Source organism: Leptinotarsa decemlineata, unplaced genomic scaffold (assembly GCF_025532065.1).
Source record: "Leptinotarsa decemlineata unplaced genomic scaffold, Ldec_3_MD MMD2_tig00002159_RagTag_RagTag, whole genome shotgun sequence".
Classification (NCBI taxonomy): Eukaryota; Metazoa; Arthropoda; class Insecta; order Coleoptera; family Chrysomelidae; genus Leptinotarsa; species Leptinotarsa decemlineata.
Window position 1 is genome coordinate 1,571,969 of NW_027412574.1, and position 20,549 is coordinate 1,592,517.

At 36.4% G+C, this 20,549-nt stretch overlaps 2 protein-coding genes across 13 annotated transcripts in view; one reads left to right on the forward strand and one right to left on the reverse strand.

Annotated features, from left to right (window-relative positions):
* The window catches only part of dlg1 (MAGUK family member discs large 1), an 889,881-nt gene that overhangs the window by 558,484 nt on the left and 310,848 nt on the right, over positions 1–20,549 (forward strand). Inside the window, exon 1 of one of the 12 annotated variants that reach the window (XM_074177016.1) lies at positions 10,282–10,389. The exons of the other annotated variants lie outside the window; for them this stretch is intronic. Within the exon in view, the coding sequence (XP_074033117.1) occupies positions 10,297–10,389 (93 nt within the window). The 5' untranslated portion in view covers positions 10,282–10,296. Of the gene's footprint in view, positions 1–10,281; positions 10,390–20,549 lie in introns of those variants that run through there. 12 annotated transcript variants of the gene reach the window in all.
* On the reverse strand, positions 5,395–9,292 carry LOC141482966 (uncharacterized). The gene is made up of 3 exons (XM_074177021.1): positions 8,966–9,292; positions 8,698–8,886; positions 5,395–7,937 (listed from the first exon to the last, which is right to left on the reverse strand). The coding sequence occupies exon 3, from the start codon at positions 6,757–6,759 to the stop codon at positions 5,395–5,397; it is 1,365 nt and encodes a 454-aa protein (XP_074033122.1). The 5' UTR covers positions 6,760–7,937; positions 8,698–8,886; positions 8,966–9,292.

Here is a 20,549-nt window from a genome sequence, read left to right on the forward strand (position 1 = left end):
GGATATCGTAGATCAATAATTATTTTTCGAGATTGTCAAAGATTATTCTACAAATAGACAAGACATATATACATATAAGCACCAAACAGTAGGTACCACGGTTAGAAACGATCGGTAAATTAATGTGGATTCAGCAAAAAAAAGAAAGGCATGTATCACAACCTATTCAAAATAACACACCAACCCGAATTTGATGCAGAAATTCAAATGTCGACAACAAGTTATAATGCGTCGCGAGAGCTCAAGCGTATGCGCAATTCAAAAATCATAATAAAAACATTTAATTTCCGCCTTACAATAAAAAAACGAAAGCACTAAAATAAATCAACAGAAAGAAGCAATAACTTGCGTGAATTCCCACGGTGATTGTAGATGAGCAAAATGTTCTTGAATTGTAAGTGGACTAATGATGATATCGAAGTCTCCGAGTAGCTTCTTTCCTTTTGTGCTGATGACCATGAACCGTTCCGTATGAAGGTGAGATTAACTCTTCGATAACCTTGTATATGGATTGATCTTCGATGACCAAAACGTCGAAAACTCTGGATTGAAGTTCCGTACAAAAAAAAAACCCTAGGTAAATAATCATCTGTCAAGAACAAAACTTGGACGATATTCCGATATTCTTTATTATGTAATCCCCGTGTGGATAGCTATGGGTAGCACATGAATGAACTAATTTCAGCTATCTTCATTGTAAAATATGTACAACAAAATCATCAACAGTTTAATTTAAGGTGGGACAACCCGTATGTACCATCCTATTATAAAAGGACAAAAAACTATGAGACGATTAGCACAATTAAAAAAAATAAAAGTTTCTATCCTTTCTAAACGTTTTTTTAAAGCTAATTCACCCTGTATTTACATGACTGTTTTATTTTTTATTTCCTCTCAGAACGTGGCACCAATACTTGATAAACTATTTGAAAAAGAAACCACCTATATCATTCTCCTTGATTTTCAGTATCACGTTCAGTTTTCCTTGCTTCCCAATTAGAAGAATTAAAAAACTATCTACAATAGGTATTAGAATAAAAAAATTATCCATGAGAACATTCCAGAGATCCAAGAAATTATAGAACCAACTCGTTTGAATTAATTTCTTTCGAGTCGAAATTCAGTATTTCGACTGGAAGTAAAAAAAAACATAAAAATACGCCACAAAAACATTACGTGACATTTGCTATATTTTGTTTCTGAAAAATCAAATCTCATGACGGACTTTTCTAGTGTCTCCACACTGATGTTATTTAGAAGTCATTGATAATAGCCAAAAGAAATTATATCATTAAATCAGCACAACAACGAAATGGTTTATTTTTCGTAGTTTAACGTACCTTCTGAGTTGGAAGGGTTTTTTTCTCTCCTCTGCAACACGGTTGGCGACAGGAATCGTAGGTTTGACACAAATTTTGCCTTTTTGCTTTCCTTCGATCTCCCAAAAAAAACACTGAACAACTACTTTTCTCTAATTTGGAATCGTTCCAGCAAAAATTCGATGGAATTTCAAGAATGAATTCCGAACTCTACGAGAAATAAATTATATGAAATCCCATTTCCTGGTGAATAAGTGAACATAATGAAATAAAAGAAATGCCGACTCACATGAAAATTTTCTAATCCTCAATAAGAGAGTGGAATGCCACAACCAACAATATCATAAGTTCAATATAGGGCATAATTTCCACTAATCTCGGGCCAAGGAATATAATCCTCCAACGGAGTTGTTATCACAAACTTTTTATTCCACGAGCCCTTTAAAATTTTCTTCAATGGCTGCCAGCTACGATCTTCGAGAACAAGGAATTTTGACCTCGACCGGGAGAAGGAATTGCGTTCTTGCCTATTTTGAAAAAGTCTAGTGATAAGCGCGCATGCCCCTCTGACACTTAAGTAGCCCGTTGGCCAATCTGAGATCGAAAATCGAAAATTCATCATTTCAAATAATTACCATAGTCCAGGTAAATTAGTCCAAAAGAAAACATTCGAAACCATGTTCAATATAAATTAGGAAATGTTTTTAACAAATCAGGGTATCATATATCCTCAAGTATTATAGGTTAGCTGGAAAATAAGATTCTTCATACTAAGAATTGGTTTCTTCGAATACTTACTGGGTGAGATGGTATGGTCGAATTGATAATTGAAGCGTGATTTCCGAATAAGGTATTATTTTCTCAAAGTTTCAAGGAGAAAACATTTACCGTACATTTAACCCGTTACAAACACCCCCCTAGCGTAAAGAAAATTTTCCGGGAAAATTTTCTCCAGCGCTAGCTGACTTAAGATCTTTAGCATTCCAGACTCCTTTATAGTTGCCATTCTCATCTCGAAGTTCGTATGTCCACGGAGACACTCTCTTCTTTATATAAAACGGTCCAACGAATTTCGGTGCCAACTTGGCACTATAATATTTTGCTGCATCTGAAAGAGCAAAGTTTTTCCTCCACACTATCTGATTCGGTAGAAATGGTTCATTTCTTCTACGAAGATTATAAACATTAGCATTTCTCTCTGCTGCCGACTGCAGTCTCTTCTGAACCTCTGCGAACAGTTTTCGAAATCCCTCATTTCTTGGCTCTGACGATACCTCGACATTGGTCATCAAATCTTGTGGCCTCTCATGGTCCTCGCCGTTAAGAATCATCGTCCTTCCAAAGTTTATGTAGTATGGAGAGTACTGGGTTGTTTCATGTCTTCCAGTCCTCAGTGCACATGCCATCTTTGGTAGATTCACATCCCAAGTTCGATGATTGTCGGATACGTAGATGGACAACATTGTTTTCAGATTACGGTTTACTCTTTCTGTGGGATTTGCCTGGGGGTGATAGTGGGCATTGAATCTGATCCTAACGTTGTACCCTGCAGCCAGTTTCCGGAATTGACTAGATTTGAATTGAGGACCGTTGTCACAAAGTATAATACGAAGTACCCCATATACTAAAAATATCTCTTCCTCCAACTTCCTAACTACGATTTCTGCCGACGAAGATCTCAATGCGAAAACAAGTGAATATTTGCTGAAGTAGTCGCTCACCACCAATATGAATTTATGCCCCTTATTTGATCGTGGAAAAGGGCCCATTATGTCGATGGATATCATTTCCCAGGGCTTGTTCACAACAGGCTGCGCCGTCATTAAGCCATTTGGACCTCGCAAATCAGGCTTGTGTTCCAGACAAATCGTGCAGCTTCTCACATACCTAGAGACGTCAAACTTCATCTTGGGCCAGTAGTACCTATCGATAAGCCGGTTATACGTGTTATATGTACCCATATGTCCTGACGTAGGAATGTCATGTGCCTCTCTCAGAACTTGGTTTCTATCTTCCTTGGGTACTACTAATTTCCAGTCATCTCCCGCATTTCCTAAACCGCTTATTGTTCTTCCCACGTATTTATACAGTCTACCGTCAGCTATCCTCCAATTAGGAAATTTTAAGGGTTGTTCTGCTACCTTCTGTACCATGTTACGCCACCAAATGTCTTTCACTGTATCAGCATTGATTTCTAAGGCATCTACAACTGGGACACTACGTGACAAAGTGTCTGGCACGACATGCTCCTTCCCTTTCCTGTGGATAATCTTAAAATCGTATTGCTGCATTCTCACAGCCCAACGAGCTAATCTGCCAGAGGGATCTTTCAGATTTTGTAGCCAAACAAGTGAGTAGTGGTCAGTCACAACTGTAAATCTGACTCCTTCAAGGTACGGACGTAGCTTTTCCACTGCCCACAAAACTGCTAAACATTCCCTTTCGGTTGTAGAAAAATTTCTTTCTTGTTTAGACAGTGACCGACTGAGGTAGCATATCACTCGCTCTTCGTCCCCTTGGCTCTGCGTCAATACGGCGCCGATCCCGTATCCTGAGGCATCAGTCTGCAATGTAAAAGGGAAGGAGTAATCTGGACAATTCAAGACAGGAGCTGAGATGAGACTTTCCTTGATTTTTCGGAAAGATTCCGCACATACCTCGGTCCACTCAAACTTTTTACCTTTCTTGAGAAGTGCAGTGATCGGTGATACGATAGAAGCAAAGTCAGGAATGAACCTCCGGTACCAAGAGAACATGCCGACTATTCTCCTCACGTCTCTGATGGTCTGAGGAATAGGTAACTGTAGCATTGCCGATACTTTGTCAGGGTCTACGTGTAACCCTTTCCTGTCAATGACATATCCCAAATATTTCATTTCGGGTCGACAGAACTGATACTTCTCTCTACTCACAGTGAGTTTTGCTTCCCGTAATCTCCTGAAAACCTCTTCTAAGATAAATAAGTGTTTCTCGAATGTCTGCGTGACGACTACCACATCGTCCAGATACACAAAAACATGTGGTTCTAATTCAGGGCCAAGTACTCGATCGATAAGCCTCTGCCAGGTAGCTGGAGAGTTATGGAGGCCGAAGGGCATCCTCTTGAACTGGAATAATCCGCGTCCAGGGACAGTAAAAGCAGTATACGGTCTAGAACTTTCCGCTACCGGAACTTGCCAATATGCCGATTTTATATCCAAAGACGAGAGGTAGTGCGCATCACGCAACTTATCAAGAGTGCTCGATACATACGGAAGGGGGTAGCTATCTCTCTCTGTTACGGCGTTTAGCTTCCGATAATCAACACAGAACCTGTACGAGTTATCTTTTTTCTTGACTAATAAAACTGGAGATGACCAACCACTTTTTGACGCTTCGATGATTCCATTCTTCAACATCTCATCCAGTTCAGCATCAATATGTTTCTGTATTATCGGAGACACTGGGTAATAGCGTTGTTTTATTGGTGGAGATTGCGTAACTATAACATGTTCAGCCATATCGGTGCAGCCTAATTGCTCTCCCATCAACTCGAAATTCCGATCAACAACATCCTTCAACCTGACTTCCTCCGTAGGTAACAAAAGTGTTTGACTTCTCAGGTGATCTACTGCGTCTATATGATCTATTTCATTGGAGAAGAACCACTCATTATGGCGTAAATTCGGTACGATCCCCATGGCTTTCCAAAAATCCGTGCCAAGAATCAGAGTATGCTGTAGGCTGGGTACCACTAACACCTTGACTAATTTTACTCTCCCTCTTAAACAGAAAGGAACTTCACATTCTCCAATACTTTGACACACATCCCCATTCGCCACCGTACACGAAACCTTCTTTGCAGAATTCAACATCAATCCAAAATTCCTAATAGTATTCCAACCACTACTTCCCATAATCGTCGCTGAAGCACCCGAATCCAAAAGACCTAACAACTCCGTTGAAAAAACACTCACTTTCAAATAGGGGCGTTCATCATTATCTGCGTGATCAAGGATGTAATCTAACACTGGTTTTAAGGGTCTGGTCGAATTTTTGGAGCGGACGTTCTCTCTTCGACCTCCTAAGAACGTCCTTAGCCGTTTCCCTTCGAAGAACAGCTCGGACAATTTCTCTTCGTATACCCCTCTCGATTGCAGCCAAAACACTTCAATAATTTTGGAATGGCACAGCCAATAGCTCGATGTCCTGGAGCCTTGCAACGGAAACAAATCACTTGTCGAGCTTGTTGTCCATTATCAAATGGTTCCGAAGCAGCCACATCCAATGCACTCAAATCTTCGGTAACCTCCACGTATGCCAGATCTTTCTCGATAATGTTAGCTCTGCGAGATAAAGGTTCAACGTAACTATTGATGATGTCTCTCCTATTCTCAATTCGTCTACATACGTTGCGTAGTTCATCAATAGTGTTCGGTAATGGATCACCCAGACGTTCCTGATAAAAAGGATGGAGGTTCTTCAATAGAATAGCTAGTTTGGCGTCCTCAGTCATCGGACACATGAGCCGTTTGAAGTAGCTGGACATAACAGCCAGATAAACTCCTATACTCTCCGAAGAATGTTGTGTTCTTCGCTGAAGTTCCTCAAATAAGGCATCCATGTGGTATGCTGAAAGATACTCCTCCCGAAACTCCTCAACAAGCTCCTTCCAGCTATTCACTCGATTACGGCAATCTTTGTAGAATTGGTACGCCTTATCTGCGAACAAATCCATTCCTGAATCGAGAAGTATAGTTTCTGGAACATTTCTTGCCTGGCGGTGTTCCTCAATAGTTTCGAAAAAAGCAGTTATGGACATTCCTTTCGAGTCGCCGGTGAACTTCTTGATGTTCCATTTATGTGGGGGCACCATTTTATTCTGAAAATTGGCTGGATTTCCTGCTGATGTCGGATCTGGTGGAGGCCCTCCAGACATTGAAGAATGAGCTACTCCATGTAAGTTTGCGTTAAAAGACTGTATTGCTAGACGAGTCTCAAGTTGAGCTAAAGCTGGTGGAAGATTTGGAAAGTTTCCTGCAATTTTTGCGGCGTCGTCTGTTTTCCCCATGAAATCATTTATCAGCGTTAGTGCCTGAGCATATAAATCGGATTTGGTGGCCTTTTGAGGACCATCTTTTGGTTCCATCCTCTCCAATCTTCCTAATAAATGGGAAATCTTCGTTTGTATCTTCAGTCCGTCATTACTATCTTTGGTGCCTTGGAAGTCCGTTAAGAGATTTCTCAGGGAACATAATGTCTTTTCAACAGCTGTCCCATCCTCAGCGAAATCAAATGGATGATCTGGGTAACGTAGACTGTCGCCACATTTTTCCATATGTAAAGCTGTCGCGAGCCTATGGCGCATTTCTTCCACAGTACCAGCTGCCACACCACGAATAGTCAGCTCATAGATGAGTTCATCTTTTTCCAGACGATTGATTACCATTTTCCGTGACATCTTGATCACAGTATATCAAAACGCAATACACCTCGAGAAATAAATTGCGTATGTGAAACACTCAAATGCAAGAAAAAAAGAAAAACTAGGGAATATAGGCGGTACTGAATCATGCAGTTCGCAAATATTATGAAATACTTTTTCAAAAAAAAAAGGTTTCACTCTAACATAAAAAATTGCAAAAAAAATATATAACGATATTTTATTCTATCAAGCCTTTGAACTAAAGGGCCCCACGTTGGGCGCCAAAAATGTAACCTTACCAATCGATGACAAGGGTACAAGTCACCTGTCAACTTAACCCGAGACAGGTGGGTATTTGTGACTAGTCTCAGTGAAGACGGGGGGGTTCTTGGATGATATTTCAAGATTTAGATTTCAAAAAAATAAATAAATGGGCGCCAGGTAAATTGCCTCACAAACACCCTAAATGTGTCAATACCACTAACTTACCAAATGATATGAAACAACAGGTACCGGTTTAAAAATTTATTCCAAACTTGAAACCACTTGTATCTATATGAGGTATAAGTCTAAGCAATCCAGCAAGTAGATTATACACTTTAGACCAGACGAACAAATCAAATATTTATATATAGTTCAAAGGATATCGTAGATCAATAATTATTTTTCGGGATTGTCAAAGATTATTCTACAAATAGACAAGACATATATACATATAAGCACCAAACAGTAGGTACCACGGTTAGAAACGATCGGTAAATTAATGTGGATTCAGCAAAAAAAAGAAAGGCATGTATCACAACCTATTCAAAATAACACACCAACCCGAATTTGAGGCAGAAATTCAAATGTCGACAACAAGTTATAATGCGTCGCGAGAGCTCAAGCGTATGCGCAATTCAAAAATCATAATAAAAACATTTAATTCCCGCCTTACAATAAAAAAACGAAAGCACTAAAATAAATCAACAGAAAGAAGCAATAACTTGCGTGAATTCCCACGGTGATTGTAGATGAGCAAAATGTTCTTGAATTGTAAGTGGACTAATGATGATATCGAAGTCTCCGAGTAGCTTCTTTCCTTTTGTGCTGATGACCATGAACCGTTCCGTATGAAGGTGAGATTAACTCTTCAATAACCTCGTATATGGATTGATCTTCGATGACCAAAACGTCGAAAACTCTGGATTGAAGTTCCGTACAAAAAAAAAACCCTAGGAAAATAATCATCTGTCAAGAACAAAACTTGGACGATATTCCGATATTCTTTATTATGTAATCCCCGTATGGATAGCTATGGGTAGCACATGAATGAACTAATTTCAGCTATCTTCATTGTAAAATATGTACAACAAAATCATCAACAGTTTAATTTAAGGTGGGACAACCCGTATGTACCATCCTATTATAGAAGGACAAAAAACTATGAGACGATTAGCACAATTAAAAAAAATAAAAGTTTCTATCCTTTCTAAACGTTTTTTTAAAGCTAATTCACCCTGTATTTACATGACTGTTTTATTTCCTCTCAGAACGTGGCACCAATACTTGATAAACTATTTGAAAAAGAAACCACCTATATCATTCTCCTTGATTTTCAGTATCACGTTCAGTTTTCCTTGCTTCCCAATTAGAAGAATTAAAAAACTATCTACAATAGGTATTAGAATAAAAAAATTATCCATGAGAACATTCCAGAGATCCAAGAAATTATAGAACCAACTCGTTTGAATTAATTTCTTTCGAGTCGAAATTCAGTATTTCGACTGGAAGTAAAAAAAAACATAAAAATACGCCACAAAAACATTACGTGACATTTGCTATATTTTGTTTCTGAAAAATCAAATCTCATGACGGACTTTTCTAGTGTCTCCACACTGATGTTATTTAGAAGTCATTGATAATAGCCAAAAGAAATTATATCATTAAATCAGCACAACAACGAAATGGTTTATTTTTCGTAGTTTAACGTACCTTCTGAGTTGGAAGGGTTTTTTTCTCTCCTCTGCAACACGGTTGGCGACAGGAATCGTAGGTTTGACACAAATTTTGCCTTTTTGCTTTCCTTCGATCTCCCAAAAAAAACACTGAACAACTACTTTTCTCTAATTTGGAATCGTTCCAGCAAAAATTCGATGGAATTTCAAGAATGAATTCCGAACTCTACGAGAAATAAATTATATGAAATCCCATTTCCTGGTGAATAAGTGAACATAATGAAATAAAAGAAATGCCGACTCACATGAAAATTTTCTAATCCTCAATAAGAGAGTGGAATGCCACAACCAACAATATCATAAGTTCAATATAGGGCATAATTTCCACTAATCTCGGGCCAAGGAATATAATCCTCCAACGGAGTTGTTATCACAAACTTTTTATTCCACGAGCCCTTTAAAATTTTCTTCAATGGCTGCCAGCTACGATCTTCGAGAACAAGGAATTTTGACCTCGACCGGGAGAAGGAATTGCGTTCTTGCCTATTTTGAAAAAGTCTAGTGATAAGCGCGCATGCCCCTCTGACACTTAAGTAGCCCGTTGGCCAATCCGAGACCGAAAATCGAAAATTCATCATTTCAAATAATTACCATAGTCCAGGTAAATTAGTCCAAAAGAAAACATTCGAAACCATGTTCAATATAAATTAGGAAATGTTTTTAACAAATCAGGGTATCATATATCCTCAAGTATTATAGGTTAGCTGGAAAATAAGATTCTTCATACTAAGAATTGGTTTCTTCGAATACTTACTGGGTGAGATGGTATGGTCGAATTGATAATTGAAGCGTGATTTCCGAATAAGGTATTATTTTCTCAAAGTTTCAAGGAAAAAACATTTACCGTACATTTAACCCGTTACAGCGGTTTCTCCTCTTCTTTCAAGAAAAACTAGCAAGTCAGGAGTAGAGAAGCAGTATCCAGTAACACAACATCAGGTATTTCGAAGAAGAAATTATCTTTAGAGTGAAAAACTTATTCGTATGGGAGTTTTAAAAATGGCATGTTTAACCCAGTATAAAAACTAAAAATCTACCTACTACATAGAAACCTTCAATAACGATAGAAATCCGGTTGCTACTTACTGAAGGAAACCCCCATCTTGGGTTATAAATCTTGCACTATAGAAATAAGAAGCCACTTGAAATAATCAGTATCATAAAACCTGCTTACTACAAGTAACAAAATCAGTAACAAACTTTTCAGAGGAGTACTGATATCTCACAGATGACTTGCAGTGTATACGTCTTTAAATATATCTACTGAAGCATATTTTATAAACTTTCTTCATATATCCAGGGATATTATGATCTCAATTATACATGAATTCGATATTCCCAATGCTATCTTCTCCACTTGTTGTTGAACATGTCGATATTTATTAGAATGTGATTTAGTGGCTTTGCTCAGTCTGAAACAGATTCTCAGAAAACAATCATCAAATCAATTTGTTATTAACTCAATACGAGAAATTTTTAAAACTGAGTGAAAATGTGCATTATCCATGAATATTAAATTTTGACTGGCTGGTTGTGACTATGGATCGAGCCAATGTTTTCCTCAGCAGAACGGAGGATGGGATTTGGCGATAAGAGGCTGAAACGATTCAGGAGATTCAGGTTTTTCGGAAGAGCGAAGGTGTATTTCATGGTGAGATGGCCAATGTTGGTAGGTACCTATTTTACATTAACGCTTTATAATATGTTTCCAAATAACATGTACATTATTTAAAATGGAATACTATAAAAATATCAGTTGTGGTATACTACTGAATTATGATTTAATCGCTTTTCCAATACATAATTGTAATAGAAGAGACAGGTCCGTATTTGATGGTAGTCGTGTTGAAACGAAAAGGATAACCATAGATTCATTATTACATTGTTATAATACATTTTGAATGGATATTTTCATAATTTTGTAAATAACAATTCTTTGACCGTTGTACTGCTTCCCAGGATACTTACCTGGTGAATATTGCAATTTTAGCACATGATAAAAGAAATTGCATGTGTGGCATTAGCTGGGTTAGTTGTTTTTCTCTCGGGTATCTGCCACACATCAGAGGCAAGGGGTAAGGTGTTTTCAACTAAACTTGAATATGTCATATGAACCTCTAATGTTGATAAAGCCTTGGTGGATGTTACGAAATGTAGTTACAATCATTTGTGTACAGGCGCCTATATGCTATCAATCGCTGGAATTATTACACATGCTGGATTTAATTGAATTTTACAAAATTGCCATCTTCAGTTTCGAGTCAATAATTCCATAAAAAAATTTAATAGTTGAGGACTTCCGGTGAAAACTGCAAGAGATTTTTTTTGGAAAATAAATATTACAAAATTTGTATTTTTCGCCAATGCTATAAAATAATGAATCATAATTTTCAATATTTTCTACGAATGCGCCGAAAGGCGAATTACCATTTTCGTTTCATAATCGACAGTTCAAATTAACGATTATCTATAGTCAATAATTAAAACTGGCGATTATGCACATTGAGTTTTTTACAAAAACTGTCGAGCAGAAATTAACCTTGCAGGTTTCCTCTAAAATCCATTTGTTTCAAATTTATAGAAAAATAATGTTTGTACCTGCTAAACATAAAAAATTAAAATATTTCTTAGAATGTAGTGGATACTGTTTCAAACACAATTTTTTATTCTAACACTTTCGATGCACTAGAATGGCTTTACCCAGTAAACAATTCATTTGCACAATTTCCGTCATTTGTTAGGTGTAGTAGGATATTTGCAGAATGACCATGTTTTTTTTTCAAGATTGGCTTGTACGGTTTTTTGTCATTGAAGTATTTATGCTAATATACATACATGCAAATATTCAAAAATGAAAGTTATCATCAATCCAAAATAACGTTCACTACATACACATTGAAGCCATCATTTCAAAAATCCAAAAAGGTCAATTACTTTAATTCCACATAAAATGATTTAAATATAATGTCTGTCCTGTAATAAATCTATTGGAAACACTTTCTATTCATCAGAATATTACCACTTGTAATGCACTGTTTGGAACCTTCGGTGTAGTAATGAATATATTACTTTTTATCCCAACACCAAACCGTTATTTTTAACACCTCGACATGTGTTTCAATCACCAAGTGATCATCTTCAAGAGGAAGATTGAAGTTTAAGCTTCCTCTTAAAGTTTATTCTTCCTCTTGAAGCAAATAGGTTCTCGAAATGTGACACTAGTGCTTTCTGGTGATAACGAACGTAGATATTTGCTACTCGTTACCTGCAGGGTTGTGTCTTGTTGATGTACCTATACCTATACACTCTAAAATCAATTGTGAAAACGTTTCCTCCGGTGATGTTTGTTGCTGACTACGTCCCAGCCGAACCTAGTTGCTTCCCCCTGAGCCCCCCAGTGTCTATTTTGTTACAAAGATGTTCACTTGGTGATTAAAACACGTGTTGTGGTATAAAAAATGAGGTTTGGTGTTGGGTTAAAACTTCAGTAATATTCAGAATATTACCAGTTTGAGTCATCTTCCGATGGTGCTAAATTGGTTATCAAAACGCACGTGAAGGACACTATTTTTGTTTCGGTATGAGAAAAGTGGTTCCAGTAAATTATATATTATATGTTTATGACTGTCATCCTGAAGACGTCTGTTTTGCTTCAAATCTATAAGTAGTATTGAATAAAAACTATGAATAATGTCCATTCGAAGAATCGGAAAAAATAATCAATACTAACTCAGCAAGTCATATTATTCTATGTCCTGTCAAGTTTTTCATTTATTCCTTCTATTTAATATTTCGCACTGCAGTCACTTTTGGGTACGTTTGGATATACCTAGGTTTCGGTTGAGCAGATGCTTTTGGCATTTTCTAGATGGCAAGAATTTTTCGCATACATTATTTATGAAGTTCTGTGGTACAGGTGGTTGTATGACTATAAGGTTGTGTATATGTATTCAAATAAGTGGTGAATGGACTGTAATTTTATTTTTCAATTTTTGACCAAGACACTTCACCAAAGAATTTGAGAAAATGATAAATAAATTATTTCAAATTATATAAAGTTCCCATAAAGTTCACCGTTCCTAACGTAACGTTTCGAGACAGTGTCTAATTATTATCTTCTATACGTGCACACTCCATCATTGTTGTACTTTTTATTTCATAGAGGTGAGGAAAAAAACCCTCTGTCTTGGCAAAGGAGCAACAAATGTAACGAGAAAATGGTTTCTAATTATCAAGAACTCATTGTTAGTTCAAGTGAATTATAGGGAGAAGAATATTTTCAATGTACTTTCCGAGCGTGAATATAATTGTGTTATACTTATACAACGCCGGAACTTGGGATTGGGTCACATTTTTTTCGGAGATTGCCCGTATTATGGAAACTTCATTATGATGTTGTCCGTTATTCCCAAATCGGAACAACATTTTATTCATCACTTTCGTAGGTATAATTACACGTAAACTGCTGCTTTCTCCCGGAAAGAAATATTCTTTTATATTTTTATTTTCGAATAATGCCTACTACTACCTCATAGTTCCCCACTGAAAGAGTATACATAACAATCATGTAGTTCCAAGCTACAAAAAAATAAATCACGAAGTACTTATGTTATACAGTATAACCACATCGTCATTATGGGCGTCTCATCATAACACAGCGGGCACAATTAGAACGCGCCTTAATTACAGTGCACAACCAACTGGAAATTAGGCAAATATGTGCCGGAAAGTTAATGACACGACTTGCCAGAAAATTGCTCCAAGCTTCCACATTAAGTTGAAGCGGTCACGTTAAGTGAAATGAAAACGAGATGCTCTGAATAAAATGTGAACCAGGTTCAATCTTTCAAAACTGTAAGATAGATGAGAATAACATTTTTTCAGTAAAAAAAAGAGAAGATGAAATTAGGTTTGACTACAGTTTTGAAGTTGATAGAAAATTATGTAGGTACGGTCAAGCAGTAAAAATAATCAAAACCAATAGACAATGTGAACAATAAGACATATCTACGGTATTTTCTTCCAGATAACGCATTTGCTTTCGGCTGCAAGAAAAAATTCTGAGAGGAACCTGCAGTACCCACTACGATGAGTCTTCCCATTTTTCATATAGAAAAAATATACGATTGAGATGAAGCGTAGTTTTGCAATTGTGCTGCCGGAGCTGGATTCACCAAAGCGTTACTCAACTCGAGCCAATCAAAACTATCTTAACTGGAAGTGGCAGCTATAGGCTACCTGCAAAAAGGCAGAGGAACTGTCAGTACTATTTCACATTCGTTATAATCTGATATAAACCAATTTACAATGCGAAGATTTCATCTTTTTTTTTTATTACGTACCTCCAGATTTTTTCATCGACTTTTTCAGCCACTGTAATAACAATTTCGGATGTGTTTACATGTGTTTTTCGACGTTTTTATCATCATCACTGTATGGTCATACAATTCCCGGTCAGAACTACCTCACAAAAGTAGGGACCAATATTTTTTGGGTCTAGAACTCAAAGATATACATAAACTCCACATATCTGAAGAACATGTAAAATACCGAATAAGAAACAAAAAAAAATCAATATCAAAATACTCGTCGTTCACGAGTTGCCGTCCATCGTTTTTAAAAACATATATTCGCTCTGGCAATACTATTTTTATAAATATTTTCCAGCATTTGTAAAGTTACAGCTATGCAAGCCATCCTCATTGTTTCTTTCAATTCGCCAATATTGTCAAATGTTGAGCCGAATACCCTGTCTTTAATGAAGCTCCACAATAAAAAATTATTCAGGGTCAGGCCAGGTGAATATGGTGGCTATTTAATGGGACCCTTGTTTACAATATATTGTCCTGACATATTACTAGTTATGTTGAGAAAATATATGCAAATAGTTCAGCGATGTGACGAAATCCCATTCTATTGGAAATACTGATATTTTCTTAGAATATTCGAAGGCAAATCTTCCAACAACTCAACTAGAGTCTCAGACAAGAATTTCAAATATATTTTCTGTTGAATGTGGCAACTACTGCCAACATTCTGTATACGATCCGCAGTTTTAACAGTAGTGAATGTCAATCAAGTTGTTTACAGAATACGTTTGCGATTTGTATCTGCATTCCTTTTATATATTTGTTGTTGACTTATTTTGAAGCCGTTAAGTAGAGTTTCTTGAATACGTAGTTTTTCTTTCCGCGTCTTTCTTTCAGCGTCATCTCTAACAGGTTACCCAGATCTCTGTTACTAGAAAGATTCGAGAAGCGTTTGAACCACGATTCACTAAATAACTAAAAAATGAATGTATACAACATGTCGAGGATTGACATCCTAACTCAGTGGTTCCCAAACTATGGGTCGTGACTCACTAATGGGTCGCGGGAGCAATTTGGGTGGGTCGCGCAGATTAAAAACACTCAATACTTTTGAATTGTTTTTCCCATTTCGGATGAAGGCTAGGAGAGAGTATCCAGTTTTTTCCAACACAGTCTTAAAAGAGCTGATGGGGTTTTCAACCACAAATTTGTGTAAGAGGGCATTCTCCACTTTGGTATATTTAAAAAATAAATATAGAAATAGGCTTAGTGTGAAAAGTGTCCTGCGTTCAAAGCTTTCAACTTTCAACACAGATATAGAATCTCTTGTAAATCGTAAGCACCAGCTCCACAAGTCACATTAATTACATAAGTCTCATTTTTTCATTTTTTTTATTTGTTTACTTTTCAGATTCTGAATTGAAAGTATTTTTTCGTACTGTTTTTCATCTTCAATTATATCATCTTTACCATTTTCTTTTAAAGTGATAATAATTACACTCAATATTATTTAATATGTGGGTCGCGAAAAAAGTTCCACAATGAAGGTGGGCCCCAGGCAAAAAAGTCAGGAAACGCTGTCCTAACTGAATAAAAATTTTGATACATGGAAAATGCAGATGGAAGCACTACTAGTGAAGAATGATGCATATGTCTATGTGAACGGTGAATGTAATAAGTCAGATTTGTTACCCGGGGATGCTGCATCTGAGAAGCTATCTGAGAATAATTTGAGTCATGAATGATGTAAGGCCAAGTCGAACATAAGAATATGAAGTGCAAAATAATGAAAGTCGTGCCAGAGTAGGTACATGATGCAATGTTTGTAAATAAACGTAATTTAATTGGAAATCAACAGAAAAACAAAATATTGGAAAGTTGGGCTACAATGGTGAATTAGGTTCTAAGCGGAAAGGTGGTTTCAAGTTTTGCTGTCATAAGTGCAAAGAAATCGGAAGTAAAGCCGCGGACCGTAAGAACAGCAAACCCTCTTGTTCATCATCTAATTGTATACCGAAGACATTCGCTTTTGCACATCAGAATTGTTTCAAAGTGATTATTTCGTTAATAGACAGAGTTGGTGTCTAATACGTTGCACTTACCTGATTTGCGAAATAAGCTTTCATTTTTTTTAAGGACATAACACAAGCACTACAGGAAAATTATTAAGGCGCAATGATTTTGAAGTTTTATTCAAAGATGATATTGCTCAAGTTATGGCTTCTAATGGAATTATTAAGCTAATTGCTGATCGTCTTGGGGATTTGTATTATGTACGCGAATATGAACAAACCTCCAATGTAAACGATTCAGCATTACGAAATATTTGAATGCGAAAGATCTTCTCGAAGCTAGACGTGAACAGACTCTCGTTGGTCTGAATATAAACAATGTTGACCTGGAATGTGGCATTTGTTTACGAGATAAAATACAAGAATGCCGTTTCCAAGGAAATCCGTGAGAGTCCGAAATTTCAGATATAGTGCACTGTGATATAGGTATGTGGCCCTATGCAAGTTGCGTCTGGAAGCGAAGCAGAATACTTCGTTGAATTTATAGACGACTCATCCCGCTGGTGCGAGATGCGTTTTGTAAGGACAAAGTTCGGATTATTCGAGAAAGCAAAAGATAGAATGTTTTCAAATCCGATAATGGGACAGAATACACTAGTAAAAATGTTGATGAATTCCTAAAGAAAAATGGGATATCGAGGCGTTTAACTGTTCTAGACAACCCAGAACAAAATAGATTACAAATTCGAAAGAAAAAAGCTGCGCTCTCCCTTATTAACAAAGTTTCGGCCCGTCAAAGTTCCGAAAAAGGCAACTTTTTAGCCGTCTTTCTCACAAAATAAACTATTTAAAAACACAAGCATCTATTCACTAGGTCACCTTTACACCTTATTCCTTCTTCTTTGACACTTTTCACTTCAATAATGAACATTTTTCTTATTAAAACTTAATTTAAAAACGAATGCTTCTTCTGGTGACATTCTTCTATTTTTAGGTTAGGTACTAATGACAAATCAGAAAAAAGAGATTGGTATTTGCCGCCGCCTACTATTTCAAATTCGTAATACACCACCAAAAACCAATTTACGATCTAAAGAATGAAGGTAAAAAACATTTGAATTACTTTAGGAATATGGACTGCATCAGTCGTACCAACCATGCCATTAACCTTAAAAACGTAAAATACAGAGATATGAAACCAAAAAGCAGCTCCGTACATTTCACATTTTTATTGGAAAAATGTTAACTATTGAAGTGAAAAGTGTCGAAGAAGGAGGAATAAGGTGTAAAGGTGACCTAGTGAATAAATTCTTGTGTTTTTAAATAGTTTATTTTGTGAAAAAGAAGGTCCTTTTCTGAACTTTGAAGGGCCGTTACTTTGTAAATAAGGGAGAGCGCCGCTTTTTTCTTTCGGATTCGTAATCTACGCATCAAAATACGTAAGTACACTAAAAAATTTTTTCAAAATCGCCGGGTGCCATCAAAACGAAAATTTACCGAATTCTCTACCAATATTTCAAGTATAGGAAATGAAAATATTGAATTGACTAATTTGACTGACCTTAGATGTTTTTAGGTTTCGGACAGTCCCTAGCTAGAGCCTTGCTTTCGTGTCGGCTTCACGATATATACCTACTAATCTGAATAATTTCTAAATCCTGACCGTGAAAATCTCCTTGGTTTTATTCCTGCTTAATAGACAACCCACAATTCCAGCAATATTCTGATAAAAGAACGAACCTACAGAGCGGCTCGACTGATTCTTCTGAAATCAGAAATTTAAACCGTTACGCTATACATCTTCTGTCGATTCATGGCTCAGGTTAAACAAATCAATTCATTTCAATACTCTAATGAATAATACATTTTTCCTTCACTAATTTTATTTGCCAAAAAACATCAGAAACAAACCGTTATGTTTCATAAAAATGGGCTTTTGAACAGTTCTTCCATATTTATACAAAACCCCTGTGGTCCTTATTTGAAAGTTTCCCTTTTATCATTCGAAAAGGAGGCGTCAAAGCCAAAAAACAAAACTCAACAATCCGAGTTTTTGAAGAGTATTTCAAATAGAACAACTGATATTCTCGATTTGAAAAAATATAATTGTATTTCCCCAAAATAAATAACTTTTTTGTCCAATTTGTTTTTTATGTATATGTAGGTATACTATAAATAAATGAGGTGACATTTCCATTTTGCTCAAGAAATATTTATTCATCAATTTCAATTTTGTCTTTTTCAAAGTACCTAGTCCCGCTCAGATGTAAGTAATAGGTACACTAATGCCGCACGTTATTCCATTCTTCGAAGCGGTTCTGATGTGCACTTTTTGATATGTCCTTAAGCTATCTCAGCGATTGGACTTTTATGTTTTCAATCGTCGCAAAACGCCTTCGTTTCATGGGTCTCTTCGATTTTGGGAACATGAAAAAGTCACGGGGGGCAAATCTATTGAATACGGTAGCTGGTGCATGATTACGGTGTTGTTTTTGGCCAAAAATTACAAACAAGCAATGATAAGTTAGCAGGTGTATTATCGTGATGCAAAAGTCATTAATTGTTTTTCCACAATACTGGATGCTTTCTTCATATTGCTTCTCGCAAGCCGCGTATAACTTCCAGATAATACTCCTTATTGACCATACGACTATGTGACAAGAACTACACTACGCCAAAGTATTCGAAGAAAACAGTGAGCAAAACCTTGACATTTGATCGAACTTGGCGTGCTTTTTTGGTTTCAGCTCTCCTGAGCTCTTCCATTGAGACGATTGTACTTTTGTGTCGATGTCATAACCATATAATCATGATTCGTGTCCAGTTAGAACGTTTCAAAGCAAATCTGAATCGCCGTAGACGTCATTTAACAATTCCTGTGCGATGCTCATGCGACAGTTTTTTGCTCAAAACCGTAGAAAAATATTGAGAAAATTCAAGATTATTGATCGTCGTTCATTTCGATTGAGTTACTCCGACACAATTTTTTGATATCTTCAGGAGTATAATTTTTTTTTCTGGGCCAATTTTCATTTCTTCGAGCTTGGTGCATAATCAAATATTTGAAAGAATTTGTTTGTAAATTTGGAATGAAACTAATTTTCAACAGTAATTTAACAGACACCAATCAGCCATAAATAGCCCGGTTACATAAACCGAATAATCAAATTTATTAATAGGCTAATTTGTTTAGATGGAAGAGTTTTTGTTTGAGATTTATGTTCAAACGAATGCCTGATAATTCCACAACAATTTTCGAAAGCACGGTTTGTAGATACTCGTTTTATCAGATAACTCTGATAAATTTTCATCAAGTGTTATGATTTATGGTTCTATAATTTCCCAAATGAATGGTCTAATTTCCACATTTTTCGAAATCGACATTTTTTAAGGGCTCCTTGAAGGGTATTTTGACATCTTTGATTTCAAATACCGTGTTTCTTCTTGCGATGAACTACTTGACTTGAGCCTAAACGAGTTCAATGGGGTATCGCATCGATAAGGAAACAATCTCAAAATAATAATAATAATATTTCGTTTTTGTGCCATCTTGCGAATACAAATTTTGTGAAACGAGCTTCATTTTGGACATACTATGAAAAATAGTTTTTTTTTAACTACACTTTCATCAAAGGGTATTTTTTTGTCTATGTTATCTGCTTTTCTTCAGGCATTGATTAGTATTCTTTCAAATTTTCTGGAATGATAACTTGCATTATACATCACTATCAAAGAGTTAGGAGGAATGAAGTTCAACATTTGATCAAAATATTTTTCAAACACATTGCCTTCATGGTAATCGTTAGAATGCTTTGACTCAAACATCAATGAACTGCCCCCAACAAAGTCATCAGCACTTCCAATGTGGGTAGTAATTAGCACATAATTTCATTACTTTCGATTGAGAGCAATTTTCTGTTTTGTTTTTCTCAACTGAAATTTAATTTTTTGAGTTTACCACAATTTCTTCCAGCCTATCATTGGAGACTTTGGTCTCCTTTCAAGGCTCCCATTATTTTGTCGATGGTCGGTATTTCTTTATTAAAATAAAATGTGTCTGTATCAAGAAGATATACATATATGTTTAAGAAAATGAATATTTAGGAATAACACGAAATACCCCGGCTAATACCACTCTGGATATTGAAGTATATTTGATAAACATGCAAGATACCTCACATAGGTTAGTATCGCAGATGTTTCTCGATCTTTCAGCAGCAGATCTATGCTGAAATTATTCCAGTAGTAGTTGGAGGTGTTAACTAGTTAACACCTCCAACTCGTGCACAAAGATCCAAACGGAGAAGAAACATCCAATTTAATAATACCAAAACAACTATTTCCGCGACTAATACCACGCTGGACATTGAATTATATCCGACAGACATTAATGCAAGACACCTCACTGAGGTTAGTCTCGCAGATGTTTCTTGTTTATCCAGCGGCAGGATCATGCTGCTGGAAAATCAAAACAAGAAATAAATTCAAAACAAGTCCCCAAGCGGGGC